The following is an 18,461-nucleotide window of genomic DNA, read 5'->3' as shown; positions in this document are numbered from 1 at the left end:
CTACCCACCCAATTTACCTACCTCACCCCCCATACTGCTTTTATTTATTTACTTTTCTGCTCTTTTGCACACCAGTATCTCTTCTTGCACATGATCATCTGATGATTTATCACTCCAGTGTTAATCTGCTAAATTGTAATTATTCGATTTATTGCCTACCTCATGCCTTTTGCACACATTGTATATAGATTCTCTTTTTTTTCTACCATGTTATTGACTTGTTTATTGTTTACTCCATGTGTAACTCTGTGTTGTCTGTTCACACTGCTATGCTTTATCTTGGCCAGGTCGCAGTTGCAAATGAGAACTTGTTCTCAACTAGCCTACCTGGTTAAATAAAGGTGAAAAAAAAAAAAAAAAAAAAAAAAATATCATGCTTTGAGCTCAATAGCAAATTAAACTTTGGCTTTCTGGAAGATAACCAGTTATCTGAATGTTTTTACAGAAAGTGATCCTGCTTTGTGATATACCCCCATTGTTCTATATCAGTGTCTCATGAGTAATATCATATGAGAATAGAGTGAAAATCAGGCCCTTGACCAGAAGTCAGTGTCTTATCTTGAACAGCTGTGCAAACTGAAGGAAACCTCATGGAAATACTTTCTAGACACCAGCTTTTGAATAACTCTGAAAAGCTCTAGACCTCCCATGTAGCTCAATATAATGTTCCGTCTTCTATTTGTGGTCTGGAGCTAAACCTAACCGTCAATTCGAAATGGATCATACACATTGTTGCAATATATTATATGTTGAACAATTGCTACCATTCATTACCCTTAATTGGAAAAACTCAAGTTCTAGGAACGAGCCAGCCATGGTAGTGAGAATCAATCAACCCGTTTAGGCCTAGTACGATACGAGTTACTACAACAAGGGGATAACAATCAGCATACAGCAAAACTGTGTGAATCATTTTTGTTTTGGGTCAGGTGAGTTGCACTTCCTCCCTTCTTTGTGAGTAGATGAGGCTATATGACCCTGGCGCCTGTCAGCTTCTGACTGATGACAGCCTGACTGATTCCCAGGCTCGTGCTGAACCACAGCTGTCTTTTGTTTGGACTTGACGTTAGAGGAACAAACACACCTATCTGTAGGCTTTCTCTCCCACGTTTTGAAAGCTCAAGGTTGTTTCATACACATAGTGGTCTTTTCCATCACAAATGGTATAGTACAATAGTTGTGATACACTCCACAGTGATGAGGCTGTTTTGAGCTGCTTTCTGAGTCCTGGTTGGCTCTGACTCATATGTTGTCAGTGACCTCTGGGCCCATGGTCATGTGACATTATGAAGCGCTTCCTGTTAGAGATGGTTGAGTCAGTCACTGAAGGAGGAAAGGCCTGCTCTGGGCCCCAGGCACCATGCCGCCTCCGAGTCAGCCTGGTAATTCCAACACAGAAACCTGCACAGGACACACACACCAGCAAGCAGAATTCCCAGCCCTGCAAAGAATACATGCATTCTCACACCAGTAACACACTCATTCTCACCCCAACCCCCCACTCCTCCAAACACAGAATGCAGAAAACTTACCTCAGCAGATTTGCCAAATTTGGAACACAGATATCACACGCGCGCGCACACACACACACACACATGAGCAGTATAAATCAACACTCGCCATTGGTTGTTAATTTGTGTGTGGAGCTGGCTGCTTTAATTGGTGTTTGGAACTAATGCGCCCCAGCTCTAATATGGCAGCAAATCCCTCTTACAGTCTTCATTTATTTCCTCAGTAATGTGGCAAAAAAATTGGTAATAAACTAGAAAAGGCCTCGAGGAATGCAGTTTATTGGAAGTAAATCCAGCATTGTAACTTAACTGTATGCATTTCTCAGACCTCCTTGGATTCGAACGCAAAGTGTTCAGTCTGGTTTTTCACACTTGAATGACAGCATTTACCCCTAAATTTAAACTGGTCTGGTCCATTTCCTGAACTGCAGAGTGGGCAGAATAGAAGAGAATACCGTAGCTGGCATGCTATCCATCAAAATGTCTCAAAATCCATGACCCTTTTACAAGAGAGACTAGTCTTTGTGCAGCGTTCAAAGGCAGCAGGAGGATTAATAGATGGTCCCTTGATGCATGCCTGTCTCAGGTCTTTTGGTTGGAGAACTGAAGAAGTGATTTTCCCCTCAGTCAGCAGAGTCTGTGTCCCCTTGGCAGGCTGGTTGAGGCTGATTCTCCCTCTGCTCCAGACTGCTCTGCTGCTTCCTCAGGCCTGTCGTCTGATGGGCAGACTGAGAGACTGGCCCGTGAAACAACCGAGACCCAGCCAGGACCAGAGGCTCCATCCTGACTCCCCTGTAACAGCCTTACCAACCCCTCCGCACCACACACACAGACTCTTCTCGATCTTCTGCAACAACCCCACAAGATGGCTGACATGAAATGGCATTTTACAGAAGAAGCTACAGAGGAAGCAAAATCTTCTTAGAAGTTATCTGCCGCATTTCTTGTTCCTGTCTTGCGGTTTCCTCTTCCATCGAGTCCAGTTCCAACTGTCGTGACTTTACTTTCATTCATCTGATGACTGTTCTCGAATGAACTAACTATGTTTAATTGTTACCCAATCTTATTTTAATAATAAAAAAAAAGAAATCATTAATCATGTAACATTTAACTCATTAGGAATTTGGGGCATCACGAGAGCAGTTGTTTAAAGAGTTATCTCAAATCAAATCAATTTTATTTATATAGCCCTTCGCACATCAGCTAATATCTCGAAGTGCTGTACAGAAACCCAGCCTAAAACCCCAAACAGCAAGCAATGCAGGTGTAGAAGCACGGTGGCTAGGAAAAACTCCCTAGAAAGGCCAAAACCTAGGAAGAAACCTAGAGAGGAACCAGGCTATGAGGGGTGGCCAGTCCTCTTCTGACTGTGCCGGGTGGAGATTATAACAGAACATGGCCAAGATGTTCATAAATGACCAGCATGGTCAAATAATAATAATCACAGTAGTTATCGAGGGTGTAGCAAGTCAGCACCTCAGGAGTAAATGTCAGTTGGCTTTTCATAGCCGATCATTAAGAGTATCTCTACCGTTCCTGCGGTCTCTAGAGAGTTGAAAACAGCAGGTCTGGGACAGGTAGCACGTCCGGTGGACAGGTCAGCGTTCCATAGCCGCAGGCAGAACAGTTGAAACTGGAACAGCAGCAAGGCCAGGTGGACTGGGAACAGCAAGGAGTCATCATGCCCGGTAGTCCTGACGCATGGTCCTAGGGCTCAGGTCCTCCGAGAGAGAGAGAGAGAAGGAGAGAATTAGAGAGAGCATACTTAAATTTACACAGGACACCGGATAAGACAGGAGAAGTACTCCAGATATAATAAACTGACCCTAGCCCCCCGACACATAAACTACTGCCACATAAATACTGGAGGCTGAGACAGGAGGGGTCAGGAGACATTGTGGCTTTGCCAAAGCACAGCCCCCGCACCACTAGAGGGATATCTTCAACCACCAACTTACTATCCTGAGACAAGGCCGAGTATAGCCCACAAAGATCTCCACCACAGCACAAACCAAGGGGGGCGCCAACCCAGACAGGAAGATCACATCAGTGACTCAACCCACTCAACCGCACCCCTCCTAGGGAAGGCATGAAAGAGCACCAGTAAGCCAGTGACTCAGCCCCTGTAATAGGGTTAGAGGCAGAGAATCCCAGTGGAGAGAGGGGAACCGGCCAGGCAGAGACAGCAAGGGCGGTTCGTTGCTCCAGAGCCTTTCCGTTCACCTTCACACTCCTGGGCCAGACTACACTCAATCATATGACCTACTGAAATATCTCCCGAATTAACTCTAAAGGTCCTTACCTGTCACATCCATAAACAGTCAACTTATTAAATCATAACTAGAGGACGACCGATTAATCGGCATGGCCGATTAGTTAGGGCCGATTTCAAGTTTTCATAACAATCGGTAATCAGCTTTTTTGGATGCCGATTACATTGCAATCCACGAGGTGCGGTGCCTGTTAATCATCGAATCACAGCCTACTTCAACTTCGCCAAACTTGTGATGATTTAACAAAAGCGCATTCGTGAAAAAAGCACAATCGTTGCACAAATGTACCTAACCCAAAACATCAATGCCTTTCTTAACTTCTTGCCGCACGGATCCCTTTAGCGGGATCATTTTCGTAAACAACCGCTGAATTGCAGAGCGCCAAATTCAAAAAAGTATTTATCATGAAATCACAAGTGAAATATACCAAAACACAGCATAGCTTGTTGATAATCCACCTATCGGGTCAGATTTTGAAAATATGCTTTACAGCGAAAGCAATCCAAGCGTTTGTGAGTTTATCAATCACTAAACAACACAGTAAGAACAGCTAGCCCCAAATTAGCTTGGTCACGAAAGTTTTTTTTCCAAACTTCTTGACGCTAGGAGGCAGAATTTTTATGTTAACAGTGTACAAAGAAGGGCCAGAAGTTTACAGAATGGTGTCGTCTGCGTAGAGGTGGATCAGAGACTCACCAGCAGCAAGAGCGACATCATTGATGTATACAGAGAAGAGAGTCGGCCCAAGAATTGAACCCTGTGGCACCCCCATAGAGACTGCCAGAGGCCCGGACAACAGGCCCTCCGATTTGACACACTGAACTCTATCAGAGAAGTAGTTGGTGAACCAGGCGAGGCAATCATTTGAGAAACCAAGGCTATCGAGTCTGCTGATGAGGATGTGGTGATTGACAGAGTCGAAAGCGTTGGCCAGGTCAATGAATACGGCTGCACAGTATTGTTTCTTATCGATGGCGGTTAAGATATCGTTTAGGACCTTGAGCGTGGCTGAGGTGCACCCATGACCAGCTCTGATTTTATTTATTTTTTAAAGGGATACTTCGGGATTTTGGCAATGAATTTCATTTTTTATTTTTTAACCTTTATTTAACTATCATGTGAATGTTCCATAGCATCTCTGACCTACATGAAAGCCACTGCCTCTAATCAGAATTGCCTTGTTATTTAGTACCACTGGTGTTTTGCCCGTATTCTTGTAAGTACCATTGTTTGTTGTTGTGTTCCAGTTACAGTGTATACAGATAGTGCCTGATTTGTTCCTTACGATGCATTTCCAATGAATATATTGTGCATGTATCCAAGTGATTAATAGGTGTCAGAGCCTGTCAGTGAAACTGTAAAACAAATGGCAGTAATATAAACCAAAGGTCTTTCTACTGAGGTGCCTGTCTGTGCAGTAACATTTAAGGCTCTGATTAGTAAGGAGAACTGGTTAGAGTCTGAGGCAGCAAACTGAGGGACTGAATGGGGATCTGGGCCCTTGGAAATATACAGTTGGCTGCCAGGGAACACTAGAGAAAGGAGCCAGTCAAGATAGGCAAAGACGTCATGATGAAATGTAGGCACGCACTCACACAGCCTTTATTTCACTATGCAGACTCAATTCCATAGACTCTGCTTGGTTAGCCAAGACGTTAAGCCACTTCCTCATACCTGATGTGCCTCGCAACCAATCAGGAAGGGTTATGGTTAGCAACCAATCACAAAGGCTGCAGGGCGCTATGTTTCAATGTGAATGATGCTGTGAGCCTGTGACACGTTTAGCATTTCCTCCATGGCAGAGAGGCCGAGCGCAGGGGAATGTTCCCAGGGTCTGCTAGCCATTACCCTGGGACAACCGTTTGACAACACTGGGCAGTCAATGCCAGCTGACAGTGTCTTATCCTGGCCCAGAGTCAATGTTATCACCCCCCCAGTAAACAACTCGCACACACACACTAGCATGTACACATTCTCCTGAGGTGAGCCCCAGCTCTGGAAAGGAGGAGTCTAAATGTTACAGCAGGTCCATGTTAAACCACATATTTCATCCACGGATGATGCCGTTTCAGCCAGGCTTTTCGGTCTTCTCCTCAGTCAACTCCGGTCTCTCACTCGTACATTTACCTCGCATTTTGAAGTTATTTTTATCAAGTTTAACCTTTTTTCTGAGACTTCAAATATTCAGTTTACAATTCTTCAAGCAGCACTCATCCTGGAGCGTAAGTTGTTGGTTAACAGTTCACTGTAAGGAATCTTAATCAGACCCCCTCTGTGAGGCCCCCGTCCCCTTAAATCAGCTCAACCACAAATGTATCAAATTGTGACTGCAACTTGCTCCTCGTAGGATGTGGCTCCTATTTAAAATATATAGAGTCAACTTCCCCTGTGGCTGCCTGTGTGTGTGTGTGTGTGTGAGAACAGGGCTATCCATTCAGACTGGTGGCAGGGCTGGGTGTGTGCCCCTGGCTGGGGAAGACTGTAGCCTGAGGGAGACTAGTTCTCTGGACCTAACACATGCCCCCCATCAATCACACTGGCCTAGTGTCACCCCCTGGACTTCTGCAAGAGAGTAGAAAGGAGGAAGCAATGAGGGAAATAGGGGGGTGATTGAGGCAGGGAGAGAAAGAAGGGTGCTGTTTTCATCTAGTGTTAACTTCTGGACTGTGGTGTTGTTGAGAACAGCTCCAGTATTAGCACAAGTGTAGTTATTTCCATTTCTTACTTTATGGTTCACACAGTGAAGGTAATCTCTCCCCTCTCCTCTTTACTAGGCATTTGGGAATGCCAAGACGGCTCACAACAACAACTCCAGCCGCTTTGGGAAGTTCATCCAGGTCAACTACCTGGAGAGTGGGGTGGTGAGAGGGTGAGTACTGACCGCTGGCCCACACTGTGTGTTGTGATAACACTCAATCCTCCTGTCCGACTTACCCTGTAAACACACACTCCATCCCTGGTGGATGTTCCTGAGCCGCTGTTACTGCAGACACAGCCGCTGTCACTGCAGACACAGCCGCTGTCACTGCAGACACAGCCGCTGTCACTGCAGACACAGCCGCTGTCACTGCAGACACAGCCGCTGTCACTGCAGACACAGCCGCTGTCACTGCAGACACAGCCGCTGTTACTTCCATCATACCATATATGGCTAGTGAGAAGCACTGTAGTGTGTTTGTTTCTGTTGTGATACCTCTGAGGCCTGAAGCCCTAACCACGTTATAGCACAGCCTCCTTCCTCTCTCTGCCTGCAGTTTCTCTGGTTACTGCCTGCATCACATGCTCTGTCATTTCCTGTCTAACAGAGGAAGGGAGCGCTTATCGTAAAGTTTACAAAGCGCCAATATCAAATTATTAAATGGGTGGATCTAATCCTGAATGCTGATTGGTTAAAAGCGCATTCTAGCCAGTGTCTATTCCACAAGTTACCACCTGCTAAATCTATGACGTTAAAATGCCTATTTACTCTGTTCCATCTGACTGCGCAATCCACTGTCTCATCAGCCCAGGCAGGGAAGTTGTAAACTTGATCTCCACTATAAAAAGCATCTAGACATTATCTCACATTTTCTCTTAGACAAACATTTAGTTTTCCACAACGGAGATTTGTATAAACCTTGCTGTCTGTCCGACATTTGCAACATTGTTTTAATATTAAAATTCGATCTCCAACTGTCCAATAGTAATGAAAATGTAGGGGTCGGGACAGGAGAGGCAGGCAGCGTTTCTCAGTCAGTCGAAATCATGAATCAGCTGGCATAATTTTTATGAATATATACAAAGAAATGTCAATTAAAAAAAAGGTGAAACGAAGTGCAGCTAGTTTGCAGTCTTTACAGATTCCGTTTGAAGTGATTGTTAGCTGTTTTGTTGGCTAGCTCCTCTGAACACTAGTGTCCTGACGATTGAGCACATTTTCTATGCCAGGCGAAACCGCACCTCATTAGCTCATTGTTATGGATGTATCCAAATAAATGTCATTAGAAAACGGATTAAACAAATGCATCTACTGTTATTCTGTCTGCACTGTTTGACGTGACTAAGTTAGTCGTAGTTGGCTAGCTAGCAAGCAAGGAATAAGAATGTTGCCAGCCAGTATGGCAATGGAACATTTGGAGCGAACGATGTCCATAGATACAGAACAAAAAGACTGAACGACCCGGTCGCGTCTCTGGCAACCGAACCAATAGAACGAATGACCAGCCGGCTTGGATGCAACCCTAGAATTTTTATGAATAATGAAAATATGTTAATCATTATTTGGATATGTTGGTAACACGTTGTATGAAAGTGATAATGCCCTCGAAGCCGTTGTTTGGTGGATATATTGGCACAGTTTGGCGGCCTGAAAAGAACACCCGTGCCAATATATCCTTCAAACACTGGCTTCTCGGGCATTATCACTTAAATGAAACATGAGTGACTAGGGTTGCACATTTTGGGGAATATTCAGAGGTGGGAATTAACAGGAATATATGGGAATTAACGGAAATGAACGGAACGGACAGTGAAGTGGGCAGGGCAGTACGGATTTCTACTCTCACATCTGCAAAGAGTCTGAACATCAGACAGGATGACATTGTCTCCCTCAAGCCGTGCAATGTCTACTGCTGTAGGTTTCAGGCTGCTTTACCACTCTCTCCCAAAATACATCATCCAGGAGGATCCTCTTGATGGGGCTGTCTATCGGGAGACTGTGATATGACCATTCCTTGGAAATACCCCTTCCCCTCCAGGAGACTGTCAAACATTGACAGCACCACCGGGAAGCTTCAATGTGGTGCTCTTATTCTTCTCACTTTGCTTGGTGAGGTAGATTGCTGCTATAACTTGGTACTTCACATACCTAACCATTTCCTTGGGTCTCTTGTTGAGTGTATCCATTGTTTTCAGTGCCATGATATCATTGAGGAGCAGATTCAATCCATGAGCAGCACAGCCAATGGGTGTGATGTGAGGGTAGGACTCCTGCACTTTAGACCAAGCAGCCTTCATGTTCACAGCATTGTCTGTCACCAGTGCAAATACCTTCTGTGGTCCAAGGTTATTGATGACTGCCTTCAGCTCATCTGCAATAAAGAGACCAGTGTGTGTGTCCCTTGTGTCTGTGCTATTGTAGAATTCTGGTTGAGGGGTGGAGATGATGTAGTTAATTATTCCTTGCCCACAAACATTTGACCACCCATCAGAGATGATTGCAATACAGTCTGCTTTCTCTATGATTTGCTTGACCTTCACTTGAACTCTGCATCCAGGAAATGAGTAGATAAAGCATGTCTGGTTGGAGGGGTATATGCTGGGCGAAGAACATTCAGAAATCTCTTCCAATACACATTGCTTGTGAGCATCAGAGATGAACCAGTTGCATACACAGTTCGGGCAAGACATTCATCAGCATTTCTCTGACTACGTTCCTCCACTGAGTAAAAAAAAGCTTCTGATTCCAGGAGGACCATGAGCTGTCGCTATCGATAAGGTGTCTGATTACCTCTATTCGAGGTGAAAATGATGATGGACTTTTGTCAGGTTGCTTGTTGTAAACGCTGAGGGAACTTTATGCACCTGCCCAGATGATTCTGCATCTTTGTTGCATTCTTCACATATGATTTGGCACAGTATTTGAAAATGTACACAGCTTTTCCTTCTACATTAGCTGCAGTGAAATGTCTCCACACATCAGATAGTGCCCGTGGCATTTTACTGTAAAGATTAGAAAAAATGTGTAAAAAATACTAACAAGTACAATTCCATGTACAGATAAATAGTTAATTAGTTAGATTGAACAACTCCTTTGTAAGATAAATGTTTTAAAATTAAACATGTATGGAAACAGGTGAATTAACACTCCTCAGTTAGCAGGCTCAAGCAAGCTAAAACCCACATGGTAGCAAAAACTTACTAGCAGAAATTGTTACCAAGTTAGAAATTATTTAAACACACTTTGCTGTAGGCTACTATTTACTAGTTAACAAAAAATAATGTATGTCACAGAAAATATATTCACCCCACCCAGTATTGTAATCAAAACTTACCAGAAAGCATGTAGTCCTTGGCTCAGACAGTATAGTAGTGTGGGCTCAATAGCATCTCATTAGTGTGCAAGATCTTGAGAATCAGCTGTACATGTGATGGAAGAGTGCACTGTGCATGCAGAGGGTTGCAATTCCATTGACTATGGGATAGTTTAACCAAAATATGCCACAAGACCTAGAAGTAATTGCCTTACATGTATCCCACAAAAAAGGTTCACTATTATAAGCTAACTAACTTTTTTGATGAATTTAAGCATGGGAAAATTTGGGAAATTTCCCGGAAAGTTTCCGACCCTTTGCAACCCTATGAGTGACACTTTGGCCTCTGTTCGACATGAGCTTACTCTACTATACAGACACGGACAATTATTCCCAACCTGATTAGAAGGTCTTAAAACAGGGACTCATCGTTTTATATTGAATTGCTTAGCTTGAGAGGGGAGAAAGTAAATGAATATGAACTGTTAAGTTGGTGTTGAGACTTCAGTGGATGAGTTGTACTAGTGATGGTTGAGCTTGTTATGCTTGTAGCAGAGTGTCTGTCTGTCAGAAGCCATTGATTACAGCAGGACAGTGCTGACATTCTGCTGTACAAAGACTTGCTGTGGAGCAGCCAAGAGTGGAGCAGCCAAGGCTGCTCTATAGAGGAGATTACTAAGGGAAGCCCTGGGACACGCTCAGCACTGCACTGGCAGGGTGTTTTCATTCACTACATTACACTCTGCCTGGCTGGTTACAGGGTCTCACTGGGATGGGAGATGGGCTTTCTCAATGTAACAGAATAGCATGGGGATACCTGTGACATGGATCCTTTAAGACTAGACTAGCGATAAAGTTACATCCTCCTCCTATTTGTGTACCGGTCTCTCTCTTCGTGTGGCAGGAGCATTGGGCCAGTAACCGAAAGGTCACTGGTTCGAATCCCCGAGCCGACTAGGTGAAACATCTGTCTGTGACCTTGAGCAAGGCACTTAACCCTAATTTCTCCTTTAAGTCACTCTGGATCAGGGCGTCTGCTAAATGACTAAAATGTATGTGGTTGTATATGTTTCTCTCTGTGTCTCTCTGTGTGTGTGTGTCTCTGGGTGTGACGTGTGGATGGACTCCAGTATTCCCTGCCTGGCTCTGCTTTGCTTTCTGTTAGATCAGCTCTCTATAGAGACGCAAAGGGCCGGGTAGTGAAGTTTCCATTCTCAGCAAAGGCCACTGGTCTCCCTCCCTGCCTGAGCTTCCGGTGTTAAAATAAACACAACAACCATCGGCCCTCTATTCTTAGAGTTTCAACAAAAGGAAAGATTAGCTTAAATGTTGTTTTTGTTAAAGACATGCCTACGTAAAAATGCAATTGTCCCTGTTTAAACTGTTGATCGTAGTGGCTGTTGCACATTAATATGACCATGTCACTGTGTACATCAGACTGAGGCCGTCCATATCTGGACTCTTAGTTCAACTGTTTATTGTTCCACCGACCATCTGCTCATGATTCCCCTCCTCCTCAGTCACTACTACCCCACTTTCACTTATATACACACACACACACACACACACACACACACACACACACACACACACACACGAGACCCTCACCAGACACACTTCACAGCCAAGTGAAAGGACCAAACTAACTTCAGTGTCACTTGATTTATGTTCTCTCTCGTTCTCTCATTCTCGTTCTCTCTCTCGTTCTCAGAGCCATCGTGGAGAAGTATCTCCTGGAGAAGTCTCGTCTGGTCTCCAGAGAGAATAACGAGAGGTAAAGGGCAACAGCAGGGGTTACCTTTGACCCTCAATGACCTGTGGAGGCCCTTTGTAGAAACAGAGAGAGCTTCCCCCTGGTGCCTTTTGATAGTCAGAAAGAGCCAATTTCCAAGAGTGACTCTCAGAACTAACTTTTTACCCAGCCTGAATATGTGCCAAAGAGTTGTGATCAATATGGGAGATGACACTTATTTTTTTTGATGAATACATATTTAATTGACAATTTATTTAAAAGCACTGTAGTCCTACTGTTTCTACTTCAAATGCCCTGGGTGGGGTTGGCATAGCCTGTACATATCATTAACCCTATTCTTCATGTTATTACTCACTAGGTATGTGTCAGAGTTCTAGTATTATATGATAATGGACTAGTCCTGTTGTTATACCAACTTGTCTGTTGAAATTAGCTTCTGTTTTCATCATGTCTGCCTGTGATGTCAGCGAGATTCTCAGAAGTAAACATGGAAACTCATACCGCCTGTGTGGTTTTGCAACAATGCAAGCTGACCGGCCGTCTGATAGCAAGGCTGGAAAAACTGACAGCAGCATTCACGCACATTACTAAACTGGCACGTTATTTACATAGTCAATGTTGGGTTAGGATAACTAATACTGCCACAGTGTTGACTTTTGATGGTCTGTATTCCAACATTTAAAACCAAAAATCGACTTTTTAAATTAATGTATGATTTATTCTTGCCAGCTAAAAATACATAACCTTATAACAAAAACAAACAATTAACACATGCAAAAATCACACTGTATCCACTAACCAAACACACCGTTACATTGTTCTGTGTCCCTTTAGGAACTACCATGTGTTTTACTATCTGCTGGTGGGAGCGTCAGAGGAGGAGCGCAAGGAGTTCAAACTGCTGCAGCCTGAAGATTACCTCTACCTCAAGCAGGTACTGTACACACACACACACACACACTTACTGTACACTCCCCCTGCAAGAATGAACCACATCCCCATTAGCTAGTCCCTTAGGTGCCCTTGACAGATATTCTGCTGTGTTCTCTTGTGTACTTTACCTTCATTATCTTATTTTAGCAGATGCCCTTGACTACATTCATTTAGTGTACATTCCCTTGTACCCTGACTCTCATTCTATTCATGGGTTGTGTGTGTCTTAATAATCTCTGTATTTGAACTGGCTCAAGGTAACATTCCCCGTTGGATTCAGTGCTATTTCTCGCTCTCTCTCTCTCGCTGCACGTCTCCCTCTGCAGCAATATTTTAAGATAGAAGATGAGGAAGACCTGTGCCATGACTTTGAGAGGCTTCAGCAGGCCATGGAGATGGTCGGCTTCCTGTCTGCTACTAAGAAACAGTGAGTGGACATGCCCTGGTCATGGGCCGTGAATCTACACCACTGAGTTAACGTCTATCCCTTACACACCATTCGATCCCTTAAATGGATGCCTATACGTTTGTCAAATACAGTAGGTCATACATATATTTGCATACTGTAGTCAGTTTGTATCGCTTGGATCCTCTGCAAGCACTGCCATTAAACCCTTTCCTCTGGGGCAGTAGTCACAGTAGTTGGCAGTGATGTGAAACAATGGAAAATAATGTTTGTTCTATTCATTTTGATTCTATGGTAGGATGATTGTATCCCTTGTCTGTCCGCTGTAGGATCTTCTCTGTGCTGTCGGCCATCTTGTACCTGGGCAACGTGACGTACAGGAGGAAATCTACAGGCCGAGACGAGGGGCTGGACGTGGGACCCCCGGAGGTACTGGCTACCCTCTCAGACCTGCTCAAGGTAATAATGTCTGGTCTGCTGTTGTAGTCTACACCCCAATCAACCATTAGTCTTTACTCTGGGTCCTGGAGGGACCAATTTCTTTTGTCCCGACCGTGTACTAACACTTAAGCTAATGAAGGTCTTGATGATGAGCTGAATCAGGGCCTGCATTCACAAAGCATCTCAGTCAGGGTAGGAATGCTGATCTACGATCAGGTCCAAAAAAAGTGATCCTAGATCAGCACTCCTACTCTGAAACACTTTGAGAAAAACAAGCCTAGGATTGTTAGTGATCTAATTAGGTTATTTGAGGTTGAAAGCATTGTAATAACCTAAACATGTGGCTAGGTATAGGTTTCATCATGACTAACATCCCAAACAGTGAATATATTATATTATTGTCCAGTGAAGATGGTTCTTCCCTAATGATTATACAGGAAGCCTACTCTCCACTAAATCAATGTATATTTTGTCCGTCCCCGATAATGTTGAAAGTCTTGAGAATTGTGTGTGTGTGATCTCCCAGGTGAAAGAGGAGTTGCTGGTGGAGGCGCTGACGAAGAGGAAAACGGTGACAGTCAATGACAAGCTGATTCTGCCCTACAGCCACAGTGAGGTAGGCAACCAACCACCAGTCTTTAAGGCCTATCATTATCTTGATTGGTTTATTCCCCCGGCTAGTTGTGTGTTACGTGTCGGTCTCTAATATTTCCCTGTCTTCTCCGTTGGTCTTCTCCATCTGTCCGTCGGTCTTCTCCGTCGGTCTTCTCCGTCGGTCTTCTCCGTCGGTCTTCTCCGTCGGTCTTCTCCGTCGGTCCGTCGGTCTTGTCCGTCTGTCTTCTCCGTCGGTCTTCTCCGTCGGTCCGTCCAGTCCGTCGGTCTTCTCCGTCGGTCTTGTCTGTCTTGTCTTGTCCATCGGTCTTCTCTGTCCTGTCCGTCGGTCTTCTCCGTCGGTCTTCTCTGTCCTGTCCGTCTGTCTTCTCCGTTGGTCCTGTCGGTCTTCTCCGTCGGTCCTGTCGGTCTTCTCCGTCGGTCGGTCTTCTCCATCGGTCCTGTCCGTCTGTCTTCTCTGTCATTCGTTCTTCTCTGTCTGTCATTCAGTCTTCTCCGTCGGTCCTGTCCGTCTGTCTTCTCCGTCTGTCTTTCGGTCTTCTCCGTCGGTCCTGTCCGTCTGTCGGTCGGTCTTCTCCGTCTGTCGGTCGGTCTTCTCCATCGGTCCTGTCCATCTGTCTTCTGTCTTTTGGTCTTCTCTGTCGGTCCTGTCCGTCTGTCTTCTCCGTCGGTCCTGTCAGTCGGTCTTCTCCGTCGGTCCTGTTTGCCTGTCTTCTCGGTCTTCTCCGTCTGTCCGTCGGTCTTCTCCATCCGTCTGGTCCGTCTGTCTTCTCCGTCTGTCTCTCTCTTCTCCCTTCTTCGGTCTGTCTTCTCCCTTCTGTCTGTCTTCCCATTCGCTCCTAATCTCTCTGTCTCTTTGTCTGTCTCTCAGGCCATCACAGCGAGAGACTCCATGGCCAAGTCTCTGTACAGCGCCCTGTTTGACTGGATTGTCCTGCGCATCAATCACGCACTGCTCAACAAGAAAGACATGGAGGAATCTGTCCCGGTAAGAGAGCGATAACACACGCACACATGCATGCACATCGGAATGCAGCTGAGAGTTTCCCCTCTCCAATGTTTTGTCCGGTACAGACATGTCGGCAATTCCTAATGTCCCACAAATAACTTGAAGTAAAGAAATTCTTATTAAGCAATTCATTTATTAAACTATTTTGTTTTTAAATACCTTGCCAAAGCTCTAGTATGATACAAGTGATATTGTGAAGCCATTAACAATTTATCTAAATTTCTGACTGACCTACTGTATGATTTGGTCTGTGCCAGTGTTTGTCTATAGGGGTCTTAGATATATTTGGCTTTGAGGACTTTGAGACCAACAGCTTTGAGCAGTTTTGCATCAACTATGCCAACGAGCAGCTTCAGTATTACTTCAACCAGCATATCTTCAAACTAGAGCAGGTGAGTTCGCCCTGGCTGCCTCTCATAGAAATGCTTTTGTGTATATATAGTGTATGTGGACACTCCTTCAAATTAGTTGATTTGGCTATTTCAGCAACACCCGTTGCTGACAGGTATATAAAATCAAGCATACAGCCATGCATTCTCCATAGACAAACATTGACAGTAGAATGGCCTTATTGAAGAGCTTAGTGACTTTCAATGTGGCACCGCCATAGGATGTCACCTTTCCAACAAGTCAGTTTGTCAAATTTCTGCGCTGCTACAGCTGCCCCGGTCAAATGTAAGTGCTGTTATTGTGAAGTGGAAACATCTAGGAGCAACAACGGCTCAGCCGCAAAGTGTTTGGCCACACAAGCTCACTGAACGGGTGCGAGGGGGAATAATTGTCTGGGGCTGTTTTTCATGGTTCCGGCTTGGTCTATTAGTTCCACTGAAGGGAAATCTTAACAATACAGCATGCAATGACATTCTAGACGATTATGTGCTTCCAACTTTGTGGCAACCGTTTGGGGAAGCCCCTTTCCTGTTTCAGCATGACAATGCCCCGTGCACAAAGCGAGGTCCATACAGAAATGTTTTGTTGAGATCGGTGTGGAAGAACTTGACTGGCCTGCACAGAGCCCTGACCTCAACCCCGTCGAACACCTTTAGGTTGAATTGGAACGCAGACCGCGTGCCGGGACTAATTTCCCAACATCAGTGCCTGACCTCACTAATGCTCTTGTGGCTGAAGGGAAGCAAGTCCCTGCAGCAATGTTCCAACATCTAGTGGAAAGCTTTCCCAGAAGAGTATAGGCTGTTATAGCAGCAAAGGCGTACCAACTCCATATTAATTCCCATGATTTTGAATGAGATGTTCGATGAGCAGCTGTCCACATACTTTTGGTCATGTAGTGTAGATTCTATGTCATTATATTTCTATGGTGCCTCTCCATAAGGACAGTATAACAGCCCTGATGGATCCTATGTCTTCCCTAACTGTAAGCCTGTTTGTCCATTACAGGAGGAGTACCAGGCGGAGGGCATCACCTGGCACAACATAGACTACACAGACAACGTGGGCTGCATCCACCTCATCAGCAAGAAGCCCACTGGACTCCTGTACCTACTGGACGAGGAGAGCAAGTAAGGACTTCAAGTCTTTAAAAAATATATATATTCCAATAAAGAGATGGTGCACTTACAGTGGGGAGAACAAGTATTTGATACACTGCCGATTTTGCAGGTTTTCCTACTTACAAAGCATGTAGAGGTCTGTAATTTTTATCATAGGTACACTTCAACTGTGAGAGACGGAATCTAAAACAAAAATCCAGAAAATCACATTGTATGATTTTTAAGTAATTCATTTGCATTTTATTGCATGACATAAGTATTTGATCACCTACCAACCAGTAAGAATTCCGGCTCTCACAGACCTGTTAGTTTTTCTTTAAGAAGCCCTCCTGTTCTCCACTCATTACCTGTATTAACTGCACCTGTTTGAACTCGTTACCTGTATAAAAGACACCTGTCCACACACTCAATCAAACAGACTCCAACCTCTCCACAATGGCCAAGACCAGAGAGCTGTGTAAGGACATCAGGGATAAAATTGTAGACCTGCACAAGGCTGGGATGGGCTACAGGACAATAGGCAAGCAGCTTGGTGAGAAGGCAACAACTGTTGGCGCAATTATTAGAAAATAGAAGAAAATAGAAGAAGTTCAAGATGATGGTCAATCACCCTCGGTCTGGGGCTCCATGCAAGATCTCACCTCGTGGGGCATCAATGATCATGAGGAAGGTGAGGGATCAGCCCAGAACTACACGGCAGGACCTGGTCAATGACCTGAAGAGAGCTGGGACCACAGTCTCAAAGAAAACCATTAGTAACACACTACGCCGTCATGGATTAAAATCCTGCAGCGCACACAAGGTCCCCCTGCTCAAGCAGGCGCATGTCCAGGCCCGTCTGAAGTTTGCCAATGACCATCTGGATGATCCAGAGGAGGAATGGGAGAAGGTCATGTGGTCTGATGATTCAAAAATAGAGCTTTTTGGTCTAAACTCCACTCGCCGTGTTTGGAGGAAGAAGAAGGATGAGTACAACCCCAAGAACACCATCCCAACCGTGAAGCATGGAGGTGGAAACATCATTCTTTGGGGATGCTTTTCTGCAAAGGGGACAGGACGACTGCACCGTATTGAGGGGAGGATGGATGGGGCCATGTATTGCGAGATCTTAGCCAACAACCTCCTTCCCTCAGTAAGAGCATTGATGATGGGTCGTGGCTGGGTCTTCCAGCATGACAACGACCCAAAACACACAGCCAGGGCAACTAAGGAGTGGCTCCGTAAGAAGCATCTCAAGGTCCTGGAGTGGCCTAGCCAGTCTCCAGACCTGAACCCAATAGAAAATCTTTGGAGGGAGCTGAAAGTCCGTATTGCCCAGCGACAGCCCCGAAACCTGAAGGATCTGGAGAAGGTCTGTATGGAGGAGTGGGCCAAAATCCCTGCTGCAGTGTGTGCAAACCTGGTCAAGAACTACAGGAAACGTATGATCTCTGTAATTGCAAACAAAGGATTCTGTACCAAATATTAAGTTCTGCTTTTCTGATGTATCAAATACTTATGTCATGCAATAAAATGCTAATTAATTACTTAAAAATCATACAATGTGATTTTCAGGATTTTTGTTTTAGATTCCGTCTCTCACAGTTGAAGTGTACCTATGATAAAAATTACAGACCTCTACATGCTTTGTAAGTAGGAAAATCTGCAAAATCAGCAGTGTATCAAATACTTGTTCTCCCCACTGTATATTCCATATGTTTTGCTTTTTAATTACTGCAACCTAAAGATAGTGTTCATTACTTTGCTACGATTGACAGTATATTTACATGTTAGATGAGATAAAAGTTAATGTGGTGAATCTATCACTTTATTCTCTTTCCCCCTTCACTCACTTTTTCTCTCCTCCTCTTGCTCTCCAGTTTCCCCCGTGCCACTGACGAGACCCTGCTGGCCAAGTTCAAGCAGCAGCACCAAGGGAAGAAGTACTTTGTGCCCACGCCTGTCATGGAGCCTGCCTTCGTCATCCGACACTTCGCTGGGAAGGTCAAGTACCAGATCAAG

The 18,461-nt window shown here is 44.7% G+C and overlaps 1 protein-coding gene across 8 annotated transcripts in view; it reads left to right on the top strand.

The window, feature by feature from the left end:
• LOC139539635 (unconventional myosin-IXb-like) overlaps nucleotides 1-18,461 on the top strand; it is a 105,627-nt gene that overhangs the window by 40,273 nt on the left and 46,893 nt on the right. For all 8 annotated transcript variants that reach the window (XM_071342757.1, XM_071342759.1, XM_071342754.1 and 5 more), the window contains exons 3-12: nucleotides 6,559-6,653; nucleotides 11,507-11,569; nucleotides 12,383-12,482; nucleotides 12,808-12,908; nucleotides 13,217-13,346; nucleotides 13,855-13,944; nucleotides 14,812-14,928; nucleotides 15,207-15,341; nucleotides 16,348-16,469; nucleotides 18,320-18,461. In XM_071342757.1, the coding sequence (XP_071198858.1) occupies nucleotides 6,559-6,653; nucleotides 11,507-11,569; nucleotides 12,383-12,482; nucleotides 12,808-12,908; nucleotides 13,217-13,346; nucleotides 13,855-13,944; nucleotides 14,812-14,928; nucleotides 15,207-15,341; nucleotides 16,348-16,469; nucleotides 18,320-18,461 (1,095 nt within the window). The remainder of the gene's footprint in view (nucleotides 1-6,558; nucleotides 6,654-11,506; nucleotides 11,570-12,382; nucleotides 12,483-12,807; nucleotides 12,909-13,216; nucleotides 13,347-13,854; nucleotides 13,945-14,811; nucleotides 14,929-15,206; nucleotides 15,342-16,347; nucleotides 16,470-18,319) is intronic.

The sequence above is a fragment of the Salvelinus alpinus genome, chromosome 15, assembly GCF_045679555.1.
Source record: "Salvelinus alpinus chromosome 15, SLU_Salpinus.1, whole genome shotgun sequence".
NCBI lineage: Eukaryota > Metazoa > Chordata > Actinopteri > Salmoniformes > Salmonidae > Salvelinus > Salvelinus alpinus.
Note: the sequence above shows the minus strand (reverse complement) of the source record. Positions and strands in the feature narration are given on the sequence as shown.